The 19,324-nt window shown below is 43.9% G+C and overlaps 1 protein-coding gene and 1 long non-coding RNA gene across 7 annotated transcripts in view; both read left to right on the top strand.

The window, feature by feature from the left end:
* The window catches only part of LOC308480672, a 124,356-nt gene that overhangs the window by 74,032 nt on the left and 31,000 nt on the right, over window positions 1-19,324 (top strand). The window lies entirely within an intron of this gene.
* Window positions 1-19,324, top strand: part of RGS8 (regulator of G protein signaling 8) — an 84,596-nt gene that overhangs the window by 34,272 nt on the left and 31,000 nt on the right. For 2 of the 6 annotated variants that reach the window (XM_081012301.1, XM_081012300.1), the window contains exon 1: window positions 7,849-8,094. The exons of 2 other annotated variants lie outside the window; for them this stretch is intronic. In XM_081012301.1, the coding sequence (XP_080868427.1) occupies window positions 7,987-8,094 (108 nt within the window). In that variant the 5' untranslated portion in view covers window positions 7,849-7,986. Of the gene's footprint in view, window positions 1-7,688; window positions 8,095-19,324 lie in introns of those variants that run through there. 2 more of the 6 variants (XM_081012296.1, XM_081012297.1) reach the window with 2 other exon arrangements.

The following is a 19,324-nucleotide window of genomic DNA, read 5'->3' as shown; positions in this document are numbered from 1 at the left end:
TTGGCTCTGCCCCCTGGCACAGCCCAACTCCCAGCCTGCATCCCCATTTGCCAAAGCAGGGGGCAGGCTAGGATCCAGTTCCTGATAGCCAGTGGGGGCTTATGCCCCCAACGCCTGTCAGGAAGGGCACTGAAGTTCAAGTTCCCTCGTCGGAGCCCCAGTGAAGCCTCTGCTGTCCCGCAATGCCGCCGCACCAAGAGGGGGGAGTGGACTTGCCTAATTGCCCACATGGCTCTTTGTCCTGGAATTTCATGAGGTTCCCAGTCTAAACACTAAGAACTGAACTGACATATAAGCTGTCATTGGCTGCTTATGCACACTTCCTGGTTTAGTGGTCTAACAAACTAAACAGAGTCTTTAAAAGAAATCTATATCCATTACCTTCTAGTAATTGAAGCATCAACAATACAGACATCTATGATTTACAGTACAGTGGTACCTCGGGTTACATACGCTTCAGGTTACATACACTTCAGGTTACAGACTCCACCAACCCAGAAATAGTACCTCGGGTTAAGAACTTTGCTTCAGGATGAGAACAGAAATCGTCCTCCGGTGGCGCAGCGGCAGCAGGAGGCCCCATTAGCTAAAGTGGCGCTTCAGGTTAAGAAGAGTTTCAGGTTAAGAACGGACCTCCGGAACGAATTAAGTACTTAACCTGAGGTACCACTGTATTTTAAAACAAACTATTGATGCAGCTGATCAAATTTAAACTTGAACATAAAATCTTGTTCTTTGGACTGTATACAACACAGCTGATACTGACAGCCCTCTGGCAAAAAGCAACACATTGTATCCTCTTGATCTTATGTCCAAATAAAAGATGACCTTGTTGACCAAGCTGCAGAAAATGGTGCAGTGATCTTTGATGACATGGCTATCAGCCAAGAATTGCATGATGCTCCTTCAACTCATGGTGAGCTTACAAATACAATTTTACTGCACATCATGGTCAAGTTTGAAGCAAAGTGCAAGTTTTCAATTTGTCCGTTTGCCCTCTGATAAAGAAATGACCAGTCCATAATTTTAATGGTAGGTTTATTGTAGCTGTGAGAGACAGAAAGACAACAGGAAAACCCCCAGAAATCCAGAAGACAAAGGTCAGAGATTGATGTATATTATAATGAGTGAAATAAGTATTTGATCCCCTCTCAACCAGCCAGATGTCAGGCTACCTGGTATCTTCACTGTATGTAAGGAGCTGAGGTTAGAAGCACCTGCTGTAAGGGAGGGGTCTTACCTGTAATCCCAGCTCATTGCAGTACCTGTACAAAAGACACTGTCGACAGAAGCAATCAATCCAGCAGATTCCAAAGTAGCCACCAAGACCAAAGAGCTGTCCAAGGATGTCAGGGACAAGACTGTAGCCCTGCACAAGCCGGGACTGGGCTACAAGCCTATTGCCAAGCAGCTGGGTGAGAAGGTGACAACAGTTGGTGCAATAATTCGCAAATGGAAGAAACACATATTTTCCAATAAATCCTTGTACCTTATCCAAACATTAAACAGTGCTTTCCTGACAATATGATTTTTAAATGCTTTATGTGCTTTGACCTTATCATACCATAAATATGCATGCCATCCAAATACGTTGTTAAAACCTTCTAAATCCAAAATGTCTGTATTTTCAAGAAGTAGCCATTCTTTCAACCAGCAAAAAGCTGCTGATTCATAATAAAGTTTAAAGTCTGGCAGGGCAAATCCACCTCTTTCCTTTGCATCAGTTAATATCTTAAATTTTATTCTGGGCTTCTTGCCCTGCCAGACAAATCTAGAAATATCTCTCTGCCACTTCTTGAAACAGTCCATCTTGTCCACAATTTGCAATGTCTGAAACAAAAACAACATTCTAGGCAATACATTCATTTTTATCACAGCAATACGACCCAACAGTGAAAGCTTCAAATTTGACCAGATTTCTAAATCTTTTTTCACTTCCGTCCAACATTTTTCATAATTATCTTTAAATAAGTTCCCATTTTTGGCTGTCATATTAATCCCCAGGTATTTCACTTTCTTAACCACAGTCAGGCCTGTCTCATTCTGAAACCTCTCTCTTTCAATCGGTGTTAAATTTTTCTCTAAAACCTTAGTTTTTAGCTTATTCAATTTAAATCCTGCCACTTGACCAAATTCTTGAATTAATTCTAAAACCCTTTTAGTACTAGATTCTGGCTCCTGTAACGTCAATACTAAGTCATCTGCAAATACTCTCAGTTTGTACTGTTTGGCTCCAACCTCATAGAATCATAGAATCATAGAGTTGGAAGAGACCACAAGGGCCATCGAGTCCAACCCCCTGCCAAGCAGGAAACACCATCAGAGCACTCCTGACATATGGTTGTCAAGCCTCTGCTTGAAGACCTCCAAAGAAGGAGACTCCACCACACTCCTTGGCAGCAAATTCCACTGTCGAACAGCTCTTACTGTCAGGAAGTTCTTCCTAATGTTTAGGTGGAATCTTCTTTCTTGTAGTTTGGATCCATTGCTCCGTGTCCGCTTCTCTGGAGCAGCAGAAAACAACCTTTCTCCCTCCTCTATGTGACATCCTTTTCTATATTTGAACATGGCTATCATATCACCCCTTAACCTCCTCTTCTCCAGGCTAAACATGCCCAGCTCCCTTAGCCGTTCCTCATAAAGCATCGTTTCCAGGCCTTTGACCATTTTGGTTGCCCTCCTCTGGACACGTTCCAGTTTGTCAGTGTCCTTCTTGAACTGTGGTGCCCAGAACTGGACACAGTACTCCAGCTGAGGTCTGACCAGAGCAGAATACAGTGGCACTATTACTTCCCTTGATCTAGATGCTATACTCCTATTGATGAGGCCCAGAATTGCATTGGCTTTTTTAGCTGCCGCGTCACACTGTTGGCTCATGTCAAGTTTGTGGTCAACCAAGACAGGAGATCCTTTTCACATGTACTGCTCTCAAGCCAGGTGTCACCCATCTTGTATTTGTGCCTCTCATTTTTTTTTTGCCCAAGTGCAATACTTTACATTTCTCCCTGTTAAGATTCATCTTGTTTGTTTTTGCCCAGTTCTCTAATCTGTCAAGGTCGTTTTGAAGTGTGATCCCGTCCTCTGGGGTGTTAGCCACCCCTCCCAGTTTGGTGTCATCTGCAAATTTGATCAGGATGCCCTTGAGTCCATCATCCAAGTCGTTGATAAAGATGTTGAATAAGACCGGGCCCAAGACAGAACCCCGTGGCACCCCACTAGTCACTCTTCTCCAGGATGAAGAGGAACCATTGATGAGCACCCTTTGGGTTCGGTCAGTCAGCCAGTTACAAATCCACTGAGTGGTAGCATAGTCAAGACCGCATTTTACCAGCTTCTTTACAAGAATATCATGGGGCACCTTGTCAAATGCCTTGCTGAAATCAAGGTAGGCTACATCCACTGCGTTCCCTTCAGCTACCAGGCTTGTAATTCTGTCAAAAAACGAGATCAGGTTAGTCTGACATGACTTATTTTTCAGAAATCCATGCTGACTATTGGTGATCACAGCATTCCTTTCTAGGTGCTCACAGACTGTTTGCTTAATGATCTGCTCCAGAATCTTCCCTGGTATTGATGTCAGACTGACTGGGCGGTAATTATTTGGGTCCTCTCTTTCCCCCTTTTTGAAAATAGGGACAACATTTGCCCTCCTCCAGTCTGCCGGGACTTCGCCTGTTCTCCAGGAATTCTCAAAGATGACTGCCAGTGGTTCTGAGATCACATCTGCCAGTTCTTTTAATACTCTTGGATGCAGTTCATCTGGCCCTGGAAACTTGAATACATCTAGACTAGCCAAGTATTCTTGTACTATCTCCTTAGTTATTCTGGGCTGTGTTTCCTTTGCTGAATCATTTGCTCCAAATTCTTCAGGTCGGGCATTGTTTTCTTTATCGGAGAAGACTGAGGCAAAGAAGGCATTGAGGAGTTCAGCCCTTTCTGTGTCCCCTGTTTGCATTTCACCATCTTCTCCTCTGAGTGACCCCACTGTTTCTTTGTTCTTCCTTTTGCTACGAACATACCCATAAAAGCCTTTTTTGTTGCTTTTAACCTCTCTAGCAAGCCTGAGTTCATTCTGTGCTTTAGCTTTTCTGACTTTGTGTCTACACGTGCTGGCTATTTGTTTGAATTCCTCTTTGGTGGTTTCCCCCCTTTTCCATTTTTTGTACACATCCTTTTTTAATCTTAACTCAGTTAAAAGTTCTTTAGATAGCCACCCTGGCTTCTTTAGGCACCTTCCATGTTTCCGTCTCATTGGTATTGCCTGAAGTTGTGCTTTTACTATCTCCCTCTTAATAAACTCCCAGCCATCATGAACTCCCTTTCCTTTTAGTATTACTGTCCATGGGATCTCACCCAGCACTTCCCTAAGTTTTATGAAGTCGGCTTTCTTAAAGTCAAGAAATTGAGTCCTAGTATGCTTGGCTCCTCCTTTCCGCTGTATAGTAAACTTCAGAAGAGCATGATCACTCGCGCCTAATGATCCTTCCACTTCTACCCCACTAACCAGGTCATCAACATTGGTTAGGACCAGATCTAAAATGGCTGTTCCTCTTGTTGCTTCTCCCACTTTCTGGACAATGAAGTTGTCTGCAAGGCCAGTGAGGAATCTGTTTGACCTTATGCTCTTGGCTGAGTTTGACATCCAACAAATATCCGGGTAATTGAAGTCCCCCATTACTACTATCTCCCTTCCTTTTGCATGCTTGGCCATCTGTTCCAGGAAGGCATCATCTATGTCCTCCGTTTGGCTTGGGGATCTATAGTAAACTCCCACAATGAGGTCCCTGTTATTCTTCTCTCCCTTAATTTTCACCCAAATGCTCTCACTTTGGCTTTGAGGTTCTAAATCTTGGATCTCTTCACAGGTATACACATCCCTGACATATAACGCCACTCCTCCTCCTTTCTTGTCTGGTCTGTTTCTCTGAAATAGATTGTATCCCTCCATTATTACATTCCAATCGTGGGACTTATCCCACCAGGTTTCAGTGATGCCTATTATGTCATATTTAGTTTGCTGTACCAAGAGCTCAAGCTCATCTTGTTTATTTCCCATGCTTTGCGCATTAGTGTACAGACATTGAAGTCCATTAATCATTCCCCCGTGTCTCTTATTTAAGGATTTTTTCCTCCCACCACTAGGTCTGCGTGCTGTTTGCTCCATTTGGTTTATGACATTTGGATGATCATCTTCATCAATTGATAGACTCCTACCTTCAGGAGCACTGTCTCCCTCCCCCACATTAGTCAGTTTAAAGCCCTCCTGATGAGGTTTCTGAGATTTTTGGCAAAAACATTCCTCCCAACCGTTGTGAGGTGCAGCCCATCGCTTGCCAGAAGTCCATCTTCAAGAAACTGCAGTCCGTGATCTAAGAATCCAAACCGTTCCTGTTTACACCATTTGTGAAGCCAGCTGTTCACTTCCACTATTTTCCCCTCTCTCCCTGGGCCACATTGTTCAACTGGGAGGACAGATGAGATGACAATTTGTGCATTTAATTGCTTCAATTTCCTGCCCAGAGCCTCGTAGTCTCTTTTGATCTTCTGGAGGCTATTGCTTGCAGTGTCATTGGTTCCCACATGAACCAAGAGGAAGGGGTATTTGTCAGTGGGTTTTATGATTCCTTGCAGTCGTTCAGTTACATCTTGGATCTTAGCCCCGGGGAGACAGATGTTTGTAGCTTCGAGAACACTGTCCAACCATCTCATCCTCTGTCGTCCCCTTCTTCTTGTGCCCTCAACCTTTCCCAACATCAGGGTCTTTTCCGGGGAGTCTTCTCTTCTCAAGAGGTGGCCAAAGTATTGGAGTCTCAGCTTCAGGATCTGTCCTTCCAGTGAGCACTCAGGGCTGATTTCCTTAAAAATAGATAGGTTTGATCTTCTTGCAGTCCATGGGACTCTAAAGAGTCTCCTCCAGCACCGTAATTCAAAAGCATCAATTCTTTGGCGATCAGCCTTCTTTATGGTCCAGCTCTCACTTCCATACATCACTACTGGGAAAACCATAGCTTTAACTATATGGACCTTTGTTGGCAAGGTGATGTCTCTGCTGGGACCATAGTCACCCTGAAAACAGTTGGTAACACTCTACGCCGTGAAGGACTGAGATCTTGCAGAGCCCGCAAGGCCCCCTTGCTCAAGCAGCACATGTACAGGCTCGTCTGCAGTTTGCCAATGCACATCTGAATGACCCAGAGGAGAAGTGGGTGAAAGTGTTGTGGTCAAATGAGACCAAAATCAAGCTCTTTGGCATCAACTCAACTCATCGTGTTTGGCGGAGGAAGAATGCTGCCTACGCCCCCAAGAACACCATCCCCACCGTCAAACATGGAGGGGGACATATTATGCTTTGGGGGTGTTTTTCTGCTAAGGGGACAGGACACCTTCACCACATCGAAGGGACGATGGACGGGTCCATGTATCGTCAAATCTTGAGTGAGCACCTCCTTCCCTCAACCAGGGCATTGAAAATGGGTCAAGGATGGGTATTCCAGCATGACAATGACCCAAAACACACGGCCAAGGCAACAAAGGAGTGGCTCAAGAAGAAGCACATTAAGGTCCTAGAGTGGCCTAGCCAGTCTCCAGACCTTAATCCCATCGAAAATCTGTGGAAGGAGCTGAAGGTTTGAGTAGCTACACATCAGCCTCGAAATCTTCCTGACTTGGAGAAGATCTGCAAAGAGGAGTGGGACAAAATACCTCCTGAGATGTGTGCAAACCTGGTGGCCACCTACAAGAAACGTCTGTAATTGCCAACAAGGGTTTTGCCACCAAGTCATCTTTTGCAAAGGGATCAAATACTTATTTCACTCATTATAATGCACATCAATCTCTGACTTTTGTCTTCTGGGGGTTTTCCCTGTTGTTATTCTGTTTCTCACAGCTACAGTAAACCTACCATTAAAATTATGGACTGGTCATTTCTTCGTCAGAGGGCAAACGGGCAAATTTAGCAGGGGATCAAATACTTTCCCCCCTCACTGTATGTTAGAGGCTCGTTTATATTTTGGGAATGATGCATGTTTTTATGTAGCTGCATTGTTTCCTACTTTCTGGATGCCCCATGATCATATTATAAAGTAGTTGTGTTCAGAGTTATAAATCAAGCACTGCTAGGATCGTTTCTTTTTTGTTTTCCAATGTATTTCTTATCAATTAAATTTTTGGTGCAAGCAAATTTTTATTCTGAAAGTGTGGTGAAGAGAAAACAGTTTGAGAACCACTGGGCTAGGCGGACCCCTGCTGGAGACCTTGGAGCTGCTAGCTGAAACAGACAAATCTGGGTCATATAGACAATATTCTGCTTCAATATAAGGCCAGATTCCTATGAAACACTGTTTTAATTAGATGCCTGAGGCCAGTGCTGACAGCATGCACTAGTCTGGAGCATCCATGCAGCCCAGATTATTCTCCCGGCTGTTCTGAGGAGAAGCACGTTGTGAATTCCTCCTCCTGCTCACACAAAGGGATAATCCAGCAGCCATGGAACAGCTAGCCTAGAAACATAAATCAAAGCATCTCTATTGCTTATGTACCTTTTTGCTTTTCTGGCAAAGCTGGACTTGAAACCCCAGCAAACAGCAAGGTGAAACCCTCCAGCTCACCCCCACACCCTGCATGCAATTCAGTGATCCTTCTGGGATGAACCTACCCTCCCTCTTCTAAACATTGTGCACTTGAAACGGCTGAATTTTGCGGGAGTGAGCCTCAGGCAGGCGGGAGTCAGTCTGCTGGAATAATGAGAACGAGTCAGGCTGTGAGCCTCTGCTATCCTGCCCGGTCCTCTTGTGCATTTCAATTCTCTGTGCACACATCTGAGGGAGCATCCTCTCCCTGCTCTCTTTCTGTCGTCCCCCCACCTCCCTCCTTTTCCACCAGCTCTTCTTCAGGAGCTGCAGAGCTGAGAAGCCAACCTCAGCAGCATGCTCCCGAGGCTGCCGTAGACAGAGCAGTGGTCAGGCTGGCCACCCTTCAAGCTCTCCGATGTACCAGGAGGCCGCAGTCTCTGTCGTCCAGGGCCTCAGTGAGCCGTGCCCACCCAGCGCCAGCCCAACCCAAGCAGCCTCTGCAGTGCGGACCGCTAAGAGACAGGTAGGAGCTGGGTGCTTGCGGTTGTGACAAGGAAGCTGCCTGGTGAGGCGGCCTTTGCAACAGGGCGGCAGACCTCTTGGTCAAATGTAGTCTCCTCAGTGGTGGCATTTGGGGATGTTGGCCTCTCACCAATTTCTGTGGGGCAGTGGGCCTGAATGGGTGGGTAAGGGAGGGGTGCATGGGCCTTCTTCAACTGTCACCCTCCATTACGATCACTTTAGTGGATTTCCTCTCAGGATGTTAATTGGTGTGTAGCCTCTCCAGGATGACTGAAGGAAAGAGAGAGAGAGAGAGAGAGAGAGAGATGCTCATTTGCCAAGGACAGTCCTGCTCATGCCAAAATCCTCTCACACCTCTTCTTCAGAGCTGATGGCATACATGGCCCCAAATCATACTGCTTTTCTGGGAAGTCTCTGTGGTGGTAGGTGAACCGCAGGTTTTCAAAAAATAGCTAAAAAAAAAAAAAGAGGAGTAGGATTAATACAGTACTAAAAAACCCCAAGAATGACAGTGAGCTCTACAAGTTACAGACAGATTGTTTTTCCCCTGCCTGGCTGCTGCTGCTGCTGCGATAAATGGGAGTGATTAGCAGCAGCATAGATTTGGCTTCTCCTCCCTCATTTCTCTTTTTTTTAATTGTTGAATGAAAGGCAAGTGGGCTGCAGAATCAGTGGCAGTTCACCAAGGGACAGAGACAGCTTGCAGATAAAAGGAAGTACAAGACTGACTGGAAGGTGCTGGCGAGGCTAAATCACCGAGCAGGCTGCTTCTTTAGTGCCTTAGACCATAGGTGACTGGCAAATGTTGCATGGATATCCATGGCCGAAAGAACCAAGACAGACACATTTCTTCCCCAAATCAGTGGCAGGGAAGAGACTGGCCACCAAATATGCTGCATCTGTTCCTAATTTTACAGCTGCCTCACATGCAGGGTTGCTAATTTTGAATTACAGGGTTCTTGTGTCTTTAAGAGTGGGTGACAAGCAGGAATTCAGCAAGGTAAATTTTCCCCACCACTTCCATCTTCATGCTGGGAAAAGCTTCACTGCCTGAATTTCCAGTATTCATGTTGCAAATGTTAAAGTTACCAGAAAGCAATTGAGCAAACCTGTTCAACCTCATAATCAAGACTCCTGCTCTTTGAAAACAACAATGACAACAAGTACAACCCTCTCTCAGTAACGGGCAGTCCAAATACTATAGTGTAATCAAGAAATGGAGCCCAAAGGCGTCTTTTGCCCATGAAGAGATGGGACTATGCTGGGCGCCTGAGTTCTCCATGACTGTCAGTGAATTCCCTGAGATAAAGTAAACGGGAGACAAACACTTCATCTCTTACGTAAGAGTATTAGAGGAGTCCGTCTTGCCCAGCATCCTGCATGCAGGGGATGAGTACAGTATTGCTCTCCTGCTTGAGGTATCTGCATACTGCATCTGATACTGGAGGTAATAGAGCCAACATGACTGGCAGCCATCAAAGTTTTATACTCCACAGAAGTGCTGGCGTTGACCTATAAAGCTTTAAATGGTTCAGGACTGCAATAACTCAAGGATCCCCTCTCCTGAGGCCCTTCTTCGTGTGCCTCCTCCATGAGAGGTCTGGAGGGGGGAAACCCAAGAACGGCCCTTTTCTAGAGTGGCTCCCCTTCTGTGGAATGCTCTCCCCAGGGAGACTGCCCTGGTGCCTTCACCAGGCAAAAACATCCCTCTTCTCCCATAATTAAGCAATTTTAAACTGGGGTGGGGGGTGGGGGTATTGTTTTTGTTTGTTACTATATTATATATATTTGTGGTTTTAGATTGTAAACCGCCTTTGTTCCTCAGATGAAGGGTGGTATAGAAATTGAGTAAATAAATAAATAAATAAATAAATAAATACAATTGAATATGTCCAGGTCCCTTTCTGAAGCTGTTCAATTTGTTGGCCACTTCTATGGCAACCATCTTGTGCTAGCTAATGCCATATTGAGGCCGGGAGTGGGGAAAACTGACCTGGGTCATTTCCTCCAGCCCATGGGTAAGGTCTGGCAGATGGAGGGGGGTCCTGCTTGACATCACAATTTTGTCAAGGTACCCATTTTCAGATCCACTGTGTGGATGGAAGCCCCAATAATCATGCCCTGACAACCAGCTGATTTTAGGGCTTCAGAGCACATGGCACTGCGCAAACTCCAACTATCCGTTGACGATCAGCTGGCTGGTGGTGCCTGCAACCTGCTTTTGGCCCCTCTATGTCTTTATCCGCCCCACAGCTGACTTCATATATGCTTTTGGGTATAGAGCAGGTGACCATGCCTTGGGCAAAACAGTCTTGCAAACCAAACTTTAGGTATCTGATGAAGACTCTCTCTCTCTCTCTCTCTCTCTCTCTCTCTCTCTCTCATTATTAATAATATTTTTTCTCCTTTGTGGCTCTTTTGTACACCACTTAGAAACCATAGTGTAATGCAGTATATAAATTATTGAAATAAAGTAATAATAATGAATAAATATTCCTTGTCATTGGCTTAGCCATGGGGGGTGGGAAGGAGCAAATCCCTTCCAACTCTGCAGTTTTATAATTTTATGATTCCATTCCTTTTGTCTGTCCTGAATCTTCCACCGTTCAGTTTGGCTGGATGACTCCTGGCTCTTAGATGATGAGAGGAAGAGAAGCCCCTCTCTGCCCTCTTTCCCCATGCCCTGCGTAATTCCACACACCTTTCTCATGCTCCTACTTAAACATTCTTTTCCAAAACAATGGACCCTTTACTCCTCAGGGCACTGCTCCACCCCCTTGTTTTGATCGCCCTTTTCTGCACTTTTTCTAGCTGTACAATATCCTTTTTGAGGCAACAATTTGTAACAGCATTATGATCCTGGCGGATTTTATTTTCAGTTCCTTTCCTAAGAATCCCTAGCCTGGACTTCTCTTTTAAAGAGAATTTTAAAGTGGCCACCACTAGCTCTTGTGGGAGTGAAATCCATAGTGTCACTGTACAGTGTGTGGAGACATGCTTTCTTTTGTCTCTCCTGAATCTTCCAGCATTCAGCTTCACTGTGTGCTCCTGAGTTCCAGAAATATCTCTCTGAAAATTCCCTATGTTGTAACCTTTTCTTGTAGAGGAGTCACTTTGCTCCTTTCATTATTTCGGTTGCCCTCCTCTGAGCCTTTTCCACCACTGTAATGTCCTCTTTGAGGTGAGGGGACCAGAACTGTACAGAGTTCTTTGATGTGTGGTCACATCATAGATTTGCATAATGGCATTATGATGGCTGGCAGTCTTAATTTTCAATTCCTTTCTTAATTATCCCTAGCATGGCATCTTAATTGAGCCATCCACTATGACCACAAGGTCTCATTCCTGGTCAGTCGTCACCAGTTCAGACCCCATGATAAATTAGGGACACACATACACACTAACCTGTTTATAGTACAAAAATGCCTTTTATTAATCCGGAATCATTCTTGCTCATCTGCAACATGCTGCTTTAAATCTAAACTGATTGAAAATCGTTCTGTCCACAAAAATTGATGTGGTTACATGATACCCATTTGAAAATCCTCCCCTTGGTTAGGTTATATTTTTCTCTTCCTGCAACTACCCCAGATGAATAAAGAAGGAAGTGTTAGAAGTTGCAATCTTGGTATACACCCACCCACAATTTCATTGGGCTGGTGTGGATGTGTGCACACACAGACACACACTTTGCCAGAGTTGCCTATATATGTTTTCATGTGCTTTCAAATGGATGCACTGTGGGGTAACACAGAATCAAGCTGCAATGAACTTGTGTTTTCAGAACAAATCCAGATTCTCAAGAAGTGCTTTCCAGGAGCAAAAACTATGCAATAGATCTAGATTGTGCATTGACTCCATAGAAATTCAGAAATATTTGGTCTCCATTGATCCTGTTATCAAATGTTATGTGTGAACAGTTTATAATTTTTTTATCCCCATTCACCTCACTTTACCCTTGCTTACATTGAATCACATTTACCACCTCCAGTTTGGAGAGATCCTTTGATTTGGTGCCATCAACAAACTTCAATGCATTCAATCTATTTGTTTTAATTGTGCTATTTCCCTTCCAGTTTGCATTTATTTTTTAATCTTGATTTGCAAACTTTCATGAATGTTCAGGGTCATTCACTCCCCTTCAGTTCAGTTGCAGGCTTTTGTGTCATTTATTTGGTGCCTGCAACAAATGGCACCTACTTCAATTATTTGCTTTCATTCCATTTGTTTTGTTTTTCGTTAGATTTGTGAAAACTTCTATTTAAGCCCCTCCCCCACATTCTTCCTGGATGTGTGGTGTGCATGTGGTGGTTGCTTTTATTCATTTCCATTTCCTCACCCCCTGCTCACTTTTAGCTTTCTTGTTCAAAATTTCAATATGAGTATGAAAATGAGAGTACCCCTAAACATATTTTAGTAAAAAACCACTGGGTATTGTGCATTGTCTTAAAATAAGGTGCTACAGTTAATGCAATTTGCTAGAACATTATGAAATCAGCTGTGGGGCAGAACCCAGCAATTTTTGGTGGATCTAGGCTTCAGCCTCATGAGTTTGGGTGGTTCAGTACAAAAACTGTTCATTAATCCATTCAGTTTTTTATTATTTAAATGGCTGGAGGGAACAACCTTGCACTCTCTTCCTTCCTTCCTTCCTTCCTTCCTTCCTTTCTATGGCAACATCTAAATAGTGAATTTATGACTGCAGCTTGAGGACTTCCAGTAGGTTGTGAGCTTAAGAAGTGTCTGTTCTTTGGTTATACCTCCCCTCCCCCCGCGCGAGTTTAAGATCTTTCAGATGTTTCACAACAAGCTCCATTTTTCTCCCAAGGAGGGTGCATTACAGACATTGATGTATTGACAGCCGCAGCAGCAACATGAGTCTGGCGAGCTGTGGGAAGAGGTTAATGTTATTGTACTTGACAGCTGAAAGTCAGCCTCTGCCTCTGGCCTGCGCTTGCTCTCTTCCACTCACATTCCCTTCTCTCCAAGCAAACCCATCAACACATTTGTCCCCATGAGCTTAGCTACTCTCCTTGAATGGGGCACCCCCAATTCTCAAAGGGGAATGCACTAAAAAGGTGGAGGGGTGACAACTTTTAGCTTTTCCATTTATCATCTTCACTGCTGCTACTAACTGCTTTTCAGATGGGGAAGACCTGGATTTGAGATCCAGGTTTTGCCGCTGGGGGAAGCTGAGGATCACACTACGTGTCATGTGCAGCTTGCAGGGACATCTCCTGTTCTTCTTCCATTCAGGGGTGAGAACGTAGCTATTTGCTGAATACTGCATTTTAAGAATATTTAGACCAGGGTGGTCCAACTTCTCATACCAAGTGGGCTGCAAGAGGACTTTGACACAGAACCCACGGGCTCCACCCTGCCTTGTCACACGGGAGGGGGAGTGAGGCCAACATTTGATGCCTCCCCCCCCCAGCCTGTATTCAGAATTCACCAGGCACATTTTGTACCTAGCTATGAGCCACTTGTGAGCAAATGAATCTTTATTCAACATTCAACACATATTTACACAACAATATTGCCATATTACAGTTTATGCACAAACATTACACAAAAAAAGAAAAAGACAATGAAAAATAAAGAAAAAATAAAGAAGAAAATAAAAATAAAGAATGAAAACAAGAAGGATAAATTAAACTTCTGATTTTTCTCAAGAAACAGAATCTCATTTGATAATTTTACACAGCATCATATTATTATACTTTGTTTCCTTTATTTCATTCAAAGAGATATTCTTGGGTTTATTATCTGTACATTACAAGAGTTAGGAGGTTTTTGCTATCATAATAGGTTTTCAGATATTCTTTAAATACTATCCATTCTTTATTCACCTTCTGCATTGAGTACCTTCTAACTCTCCCCGTCATTATTGCCAATTGGATGTATTCTGTCATTTTAACTGCCATTCTAACTTTGTAGGTGTAATTTCACTCTTCCAATTCGTTGCAGCCAGAATCCTGGCAGCAGATGTTGTATACATAAAAAGTGGTCTTACTTCTTTCTTAATTTCATTTGACGTTATCCCTAATAGAAAGGCCTCCAGTCTTTTTGTGAATGGGAATTTGAATATCTTTTTTTAATTAATTGTATACAATATCCCAAAACTCTTTAATTTTTTCACATTCCCACCACATATGCATATATGAACCTCTCCCCTTTTTACATCTCCAACACATTTCAGATCTATTCTTATACAGTTCGCCAGGATGAGGTGCCACCGGTAGAGCATTTTCGTAACATTTTCTCTTAGATTATAACACACTGTAAATCTATCGCCTCTTACTTTAAATTTATTTCTTAAAGAAATTTTTTAAATATTTGGATGACATTCAAGCCTAATGTCAAAAATGCTTGTGTTATTAAAAGCTCTCCCATAGAAGCTGCCTCATCACATCTGCGAGGATAAACAGCTCCCCACCCTTGGAAAGCTCTGTGGTCATTTGAGCAGGAATTTTCCATAACCCTCTCCTCTTGCCTCAAAAGAGGCTTTTTAAAATATTGGCCCTTGTGAAAGGCAATTCTCTTTATTGTCCATTTAATCACATTTGCCACAGTGCCTGTATCAACACATGGGCACTGTTTTGTTCCTGATTTAATGCAACCCTGACCTGGGAAAACATAAAAGGGAAAATATTAGTCCATAATCATAGCTGGGCTTCCCAGTGGGCAACCTTCTGCATTAACAACCTGCTGGCAGGGAGTCAAAGCAATCAGGCTATAGACACCATGACCCAACAGAGTTCTTCAAATATAAATAATTTTGCTTATTAAACTTTTTAAAAATATGTTTTAAATTACCTTTTGGAATCAGCACATAAAACTCAGCCTCCACCCGACCCATGTCTCCCTGACTGCTGAAGCCCAGTTCTCAGGGCCAAAGTAGATGCTGTTTGGGAGATCTGTGATCAGCTCTTCCAACATCTATTCTGCCAGTGAGGGAAGAAGGTTTGGGATGGGAGCCATGGCATTGGAGCAGTGGGGTTCATAGCATTTCTCCAGTTTCAGTCCCCCTCACCCGCTGCTTTTTGCCATGGCTCTCCATGAAAGAGGTGGGCATCTGCAGCTAACAGCTCTTTGGGGAGGCAGTTAAATCAAGGAAATGGCATGGAGGGAAAGGATTAAGCACCATTTCCCCACTGTTGCAACCCTGGTTTTAATCTCCCCTTGGTTGCTTTCAGGCACATACATGCCGTCTCTGATTTTGCCCTCAGTGAGGCAGGAAATGTGTATGCCTGGACTGTGCCACCTTGGACCATAAGAGGGGGCTCATAGGACTGAATACTTGTCCAGCTACACACCAATTCCCTACATATTGTGGGTTATGTGTGGGGTTTTTGTATACTTATGCAGTCATGTGATCTTTTACTTTTCATCTGAAGTGATATAGCCCAGACTCAGGGTTATCATCATAGTGGGAAGTAGGCCTAAGCCTATGCCCACTCGCCCCAACGTCATCCCTTTCTACCCATAAGCCATGTGTGAGGCTTCTCCCATTCCTCTCCTTCCCTCAGAATCCAGTCACTTACAAACAAGGAGTTGGAAGGGGACCACTTGTACTACCGTAATGTGCTGTATATGCCCTTCCCTTGGGAACGGTCCTGTCAGGAGCGTGCCAGCAGTAAATCACACCATGCAAGTTGAAGTTAACTCTTTATTAGCAAAAAACACTATCAACACAGGAGTGTCAGACCTAATGATCACAATCAAAATATATAAAATAAAAAATAAAAAAATTGTCCAGTAGCACCTTAGAGACCAGCTAAGTTTGTTCTTGGTATAAACTTTCATGTGCATGCACACTTCTTCAGATACCAGCATGCACACGAAAGCTTATACCAAGAACAAACTTAGATGGTCTCTAAGGTGCTACTGGACAATTTTTATATATATATTTCGACGGTGTCAGACCAACACAGCTACCTACCTGAATCTAATGATCACAGCAACTCATCTCCAGCAGCTCTTGCCCCTATTAAGCAGTTGTTGTTTAATAACAACTGTAGGATTACCTCTGGTCTGCAGGCCCACAAGGCCGTTTTGGGGAAGCCATGCCCACCCAACTTACACCTGGTGTCATACATGATGTCAGATGAAGGGCTTCAAAGGAACAATCTGGGAGCTTAAAGTGAGCACCTTTCAGAGCTTTTATGCAACCGAGGTTTTGTGCAGGGCTGACACTGAACTTCAGTCGCTCCCAACCTGAGACCAACACCTTCTCAACCTGTTGTTTGCCGCTGTTGCTGCAGCCAGTCACTGACATCACCACCAACAGTTATGTTATAGTAGTAGGTGGTGGCACTTGGCTCTGACCTATGGTGTGTTCACCATGTTAAATTACCAAAAATGCAATGACCAACCAAACATTGGGCTGGGGACTGCATTTTGGGTAGACATGGCAGGTGTCTGGGTCAGTTGCCATTCAAAAGCACAGCCATACCCATCACTAAAATAATAATAATAATAATAATAATAATAATAATAATAATAATAAATTTTATTTATATCCCGCCCTCCCCAGCCGAAGCCGGGCTCAGGGCGGCTAACAACAATCAAATAATCAAACAATCAAATAATCCAACATTCTAAAAACATTTCATTATAAAAATTAATTAAAATCAAATTAATGGCAACCGTTAAGCAAAATTCTGTGCAGGTTGCTAGAGGAGGGAGTCAGGCTGGGCCCTGACCAAAGGCCTGGTGGCCTGGGGATGTGTGAGGAGAGTGACTGGTGGTCAGTTGGTGAGGGATCCTGCTGAATCCCTTGGCAGGTGCCCAGTCTTGACGCCACCCCTGACGCCAACTCCGGTTTTATGCTAGCATTTTATCTCATTCTATGGCTCTGCTGTGCCTTATTTTATTGTGTTTCATGATGATTCATTGTTTTAAAATTGTGGCCTTTATCATCTTACATTTAGCTGTTCTGAGTGCACTGCTGAAGCATAGCCTATAAACATTCTGAATAAATAAAACAATACTTATATAAATATATCAGTTTGGTAGGCAGCTTATCTCTGATGCCTGCCTTGGGACTCAACTTTTGCTGCCATTGGGATCAACAATGGAAAAGGGTTGGGGAGAAAAAATAGCATGACAAAAGATCTGAACATTTTTGAGAGTGGGGACTGGAAAAAAGGCAAGATATACTCTATCTCATACCTGAAAATATTTACAATTATGCTATATAAAATTGTTTGGTTGCCATTTGTCACCAGGCAGATCCCCGGAAGTGCATCACCCAAGATTCCCGGTGCTCAGGAGCCAGGGATTCAGCCCCCTGCAGAGATTCTTCTCTCTCCTCAGCATAAATTATGAAAAGGAAACAAAGGAGTGCATATTGCTGGATGCATATAATTCATATGAGTGAAAGCATTCATATTTTCTTGATGGAAGATTAGATTTCCAGGGCACAGAAGGTTGATTGGCACCAAGTGTATACAGCCCTGATTCTTTGGGTGCTTCTAGATGACCCATTTATTTATTCTGATTTGTCTGTGGCATACTCTCCAACATTCATCAGATGGAAGTAGGGACATTCTATTCTACATCAGTATCACTGCTTGAACATTTCCTCCTGGTCACGTACAAAAGTTATTGGAGGAAACACACAAAACTGCAGGATTTAAGCTAAGGTTACCAGATTTTTTTCAATGAATCCGGGGACACTTTTCAACTTCAGTCGAATTCAGTGGCTTTTGTTAGGGGACTGATTTGTAAATCTGGGGACTGTCCCCAGGAAACGGGGACAACTGGTAACCTTACTTTAAGCACAGAATAGAGGGGAAAAGAAAACCCCAAATACAGCTAACTGTGTGTGTGGAGCCTATGTGATATGCATTGATGAGTATTTTGGAAGCATGGTAACTTTGAACAACCATTATTGTTGTGATATGGGGTATCCCAGTGCTTATTTCAGGGTCCAGGGACATCTAAACCTTTGAGTTTGGGGATATATAAACTTCCATTTTTTTTTTGCGTGTTCAGACCCAGAGACCTCCCCCCTAAATAAATTCACACTTGACTCAAATTTTAGCTTGGTTTTTTGGCAGAATTTAGGCCACAACTTTATTGGTTACAGAAAGTGACTGGTTGCATAGGCTCTGGTTCGAGTAGCACCTTGCCATGCAGGTAGCGATGACCCAGGGTTCCAGCATAGCTCAGCCAAGGGTGAACACCTGGATAAGTGGAAAGCCGGGAATGGGCTAACTCCGCCACCCAAATGTCCCCCTGGACTCAGGCACGGGCACAACCCCCTCTCAGGGGATGACCAAACCATCAAGTCCCTGAATTCCTTTAATGGAATACCCTTCACATAGGGATGGCGAGAGCGTTCCCCCTTCCCTATCACATGAACCAGAGCCTATCCGCAACCTTACAAGTTGCGACGATTTGCTGCACGGCAGGCGAAACCCAAATGGCACCAGCCAATCAGCCAAGTGGGGAAAATTCCTGCCATGCCCCTGTTCCAATGACAGAAGACACATGACGGCATAACCAGGTCAAGCACGCAAGCCCTAAAAGTAGGGAGAGGTGGGCAGGTGTTCCAATGCATGCACCAAAAGAGGAAGCTCTGGGTCATGTGCATGCGTATATATAGGTCCCTCGATCCGTTTGGACTGTGCCCCATTGGCCAGATTGAACCTGGCTTGAGAGCAGTACATGTGAAAAGGATCTAGGAGTCTTGGTTGACCACAAACTTGACATGAGCCAACAGTGTGACGCGGCAGCTAAAAAAGCCAATGCAATTCTGGGCCTCATCAATAGGAGTATAGCATCTAGATCAAGGGAAGTAATTGTGCCACTGTATTCTGCTCTGGTCAGACCTCACCTGGAGTACTGTGTCCAGTTCTGGGCACCACAGTTCAAGAAGGACACTGACAAACTGGAACGTGTCCAGAGGAGGGCAACCAAAATGGTCAAAGGCCTGGAAACGATGCCTTATGAGGAACGGCTAAGGGAGCTGGGCATGTTTAGCCTGGAGAAGAGGAGGTTAAGGGGTGATATGATAGCCATGTTCAAATATATAAAAGGATGTCACATAGAGGAGGGAGAAAGGTTGTTTTCTGCTGCTCCAGAGAAGCGGACACGGAGCAATGGATCCAAACTACAAGAAAGAAGATTCCACCTAAACATTGGGAAGAACTTCCTGACAGTAAGAGCTGTTTGACAGTGGAATTTGCTGCCAAGGAATGTGGTGGAGTCTCCTTCTTTGGAGG

The sequence above is a fragment of the Podarcis pityusensis genome, assembly GCF_964106645.2.
Source record: "Podarcis pityusensis genome assembly, chromosome: 6".
Lineage (NCBI taxonomy): Eukaryota > Metazoa > Chordata > Lepidosauria > Squamata > Lacertidae > Podarcis > Podarcis pityusensis.
This window is presented reverse-complemented; position numbering and strand designations above follow the sequence as displayed.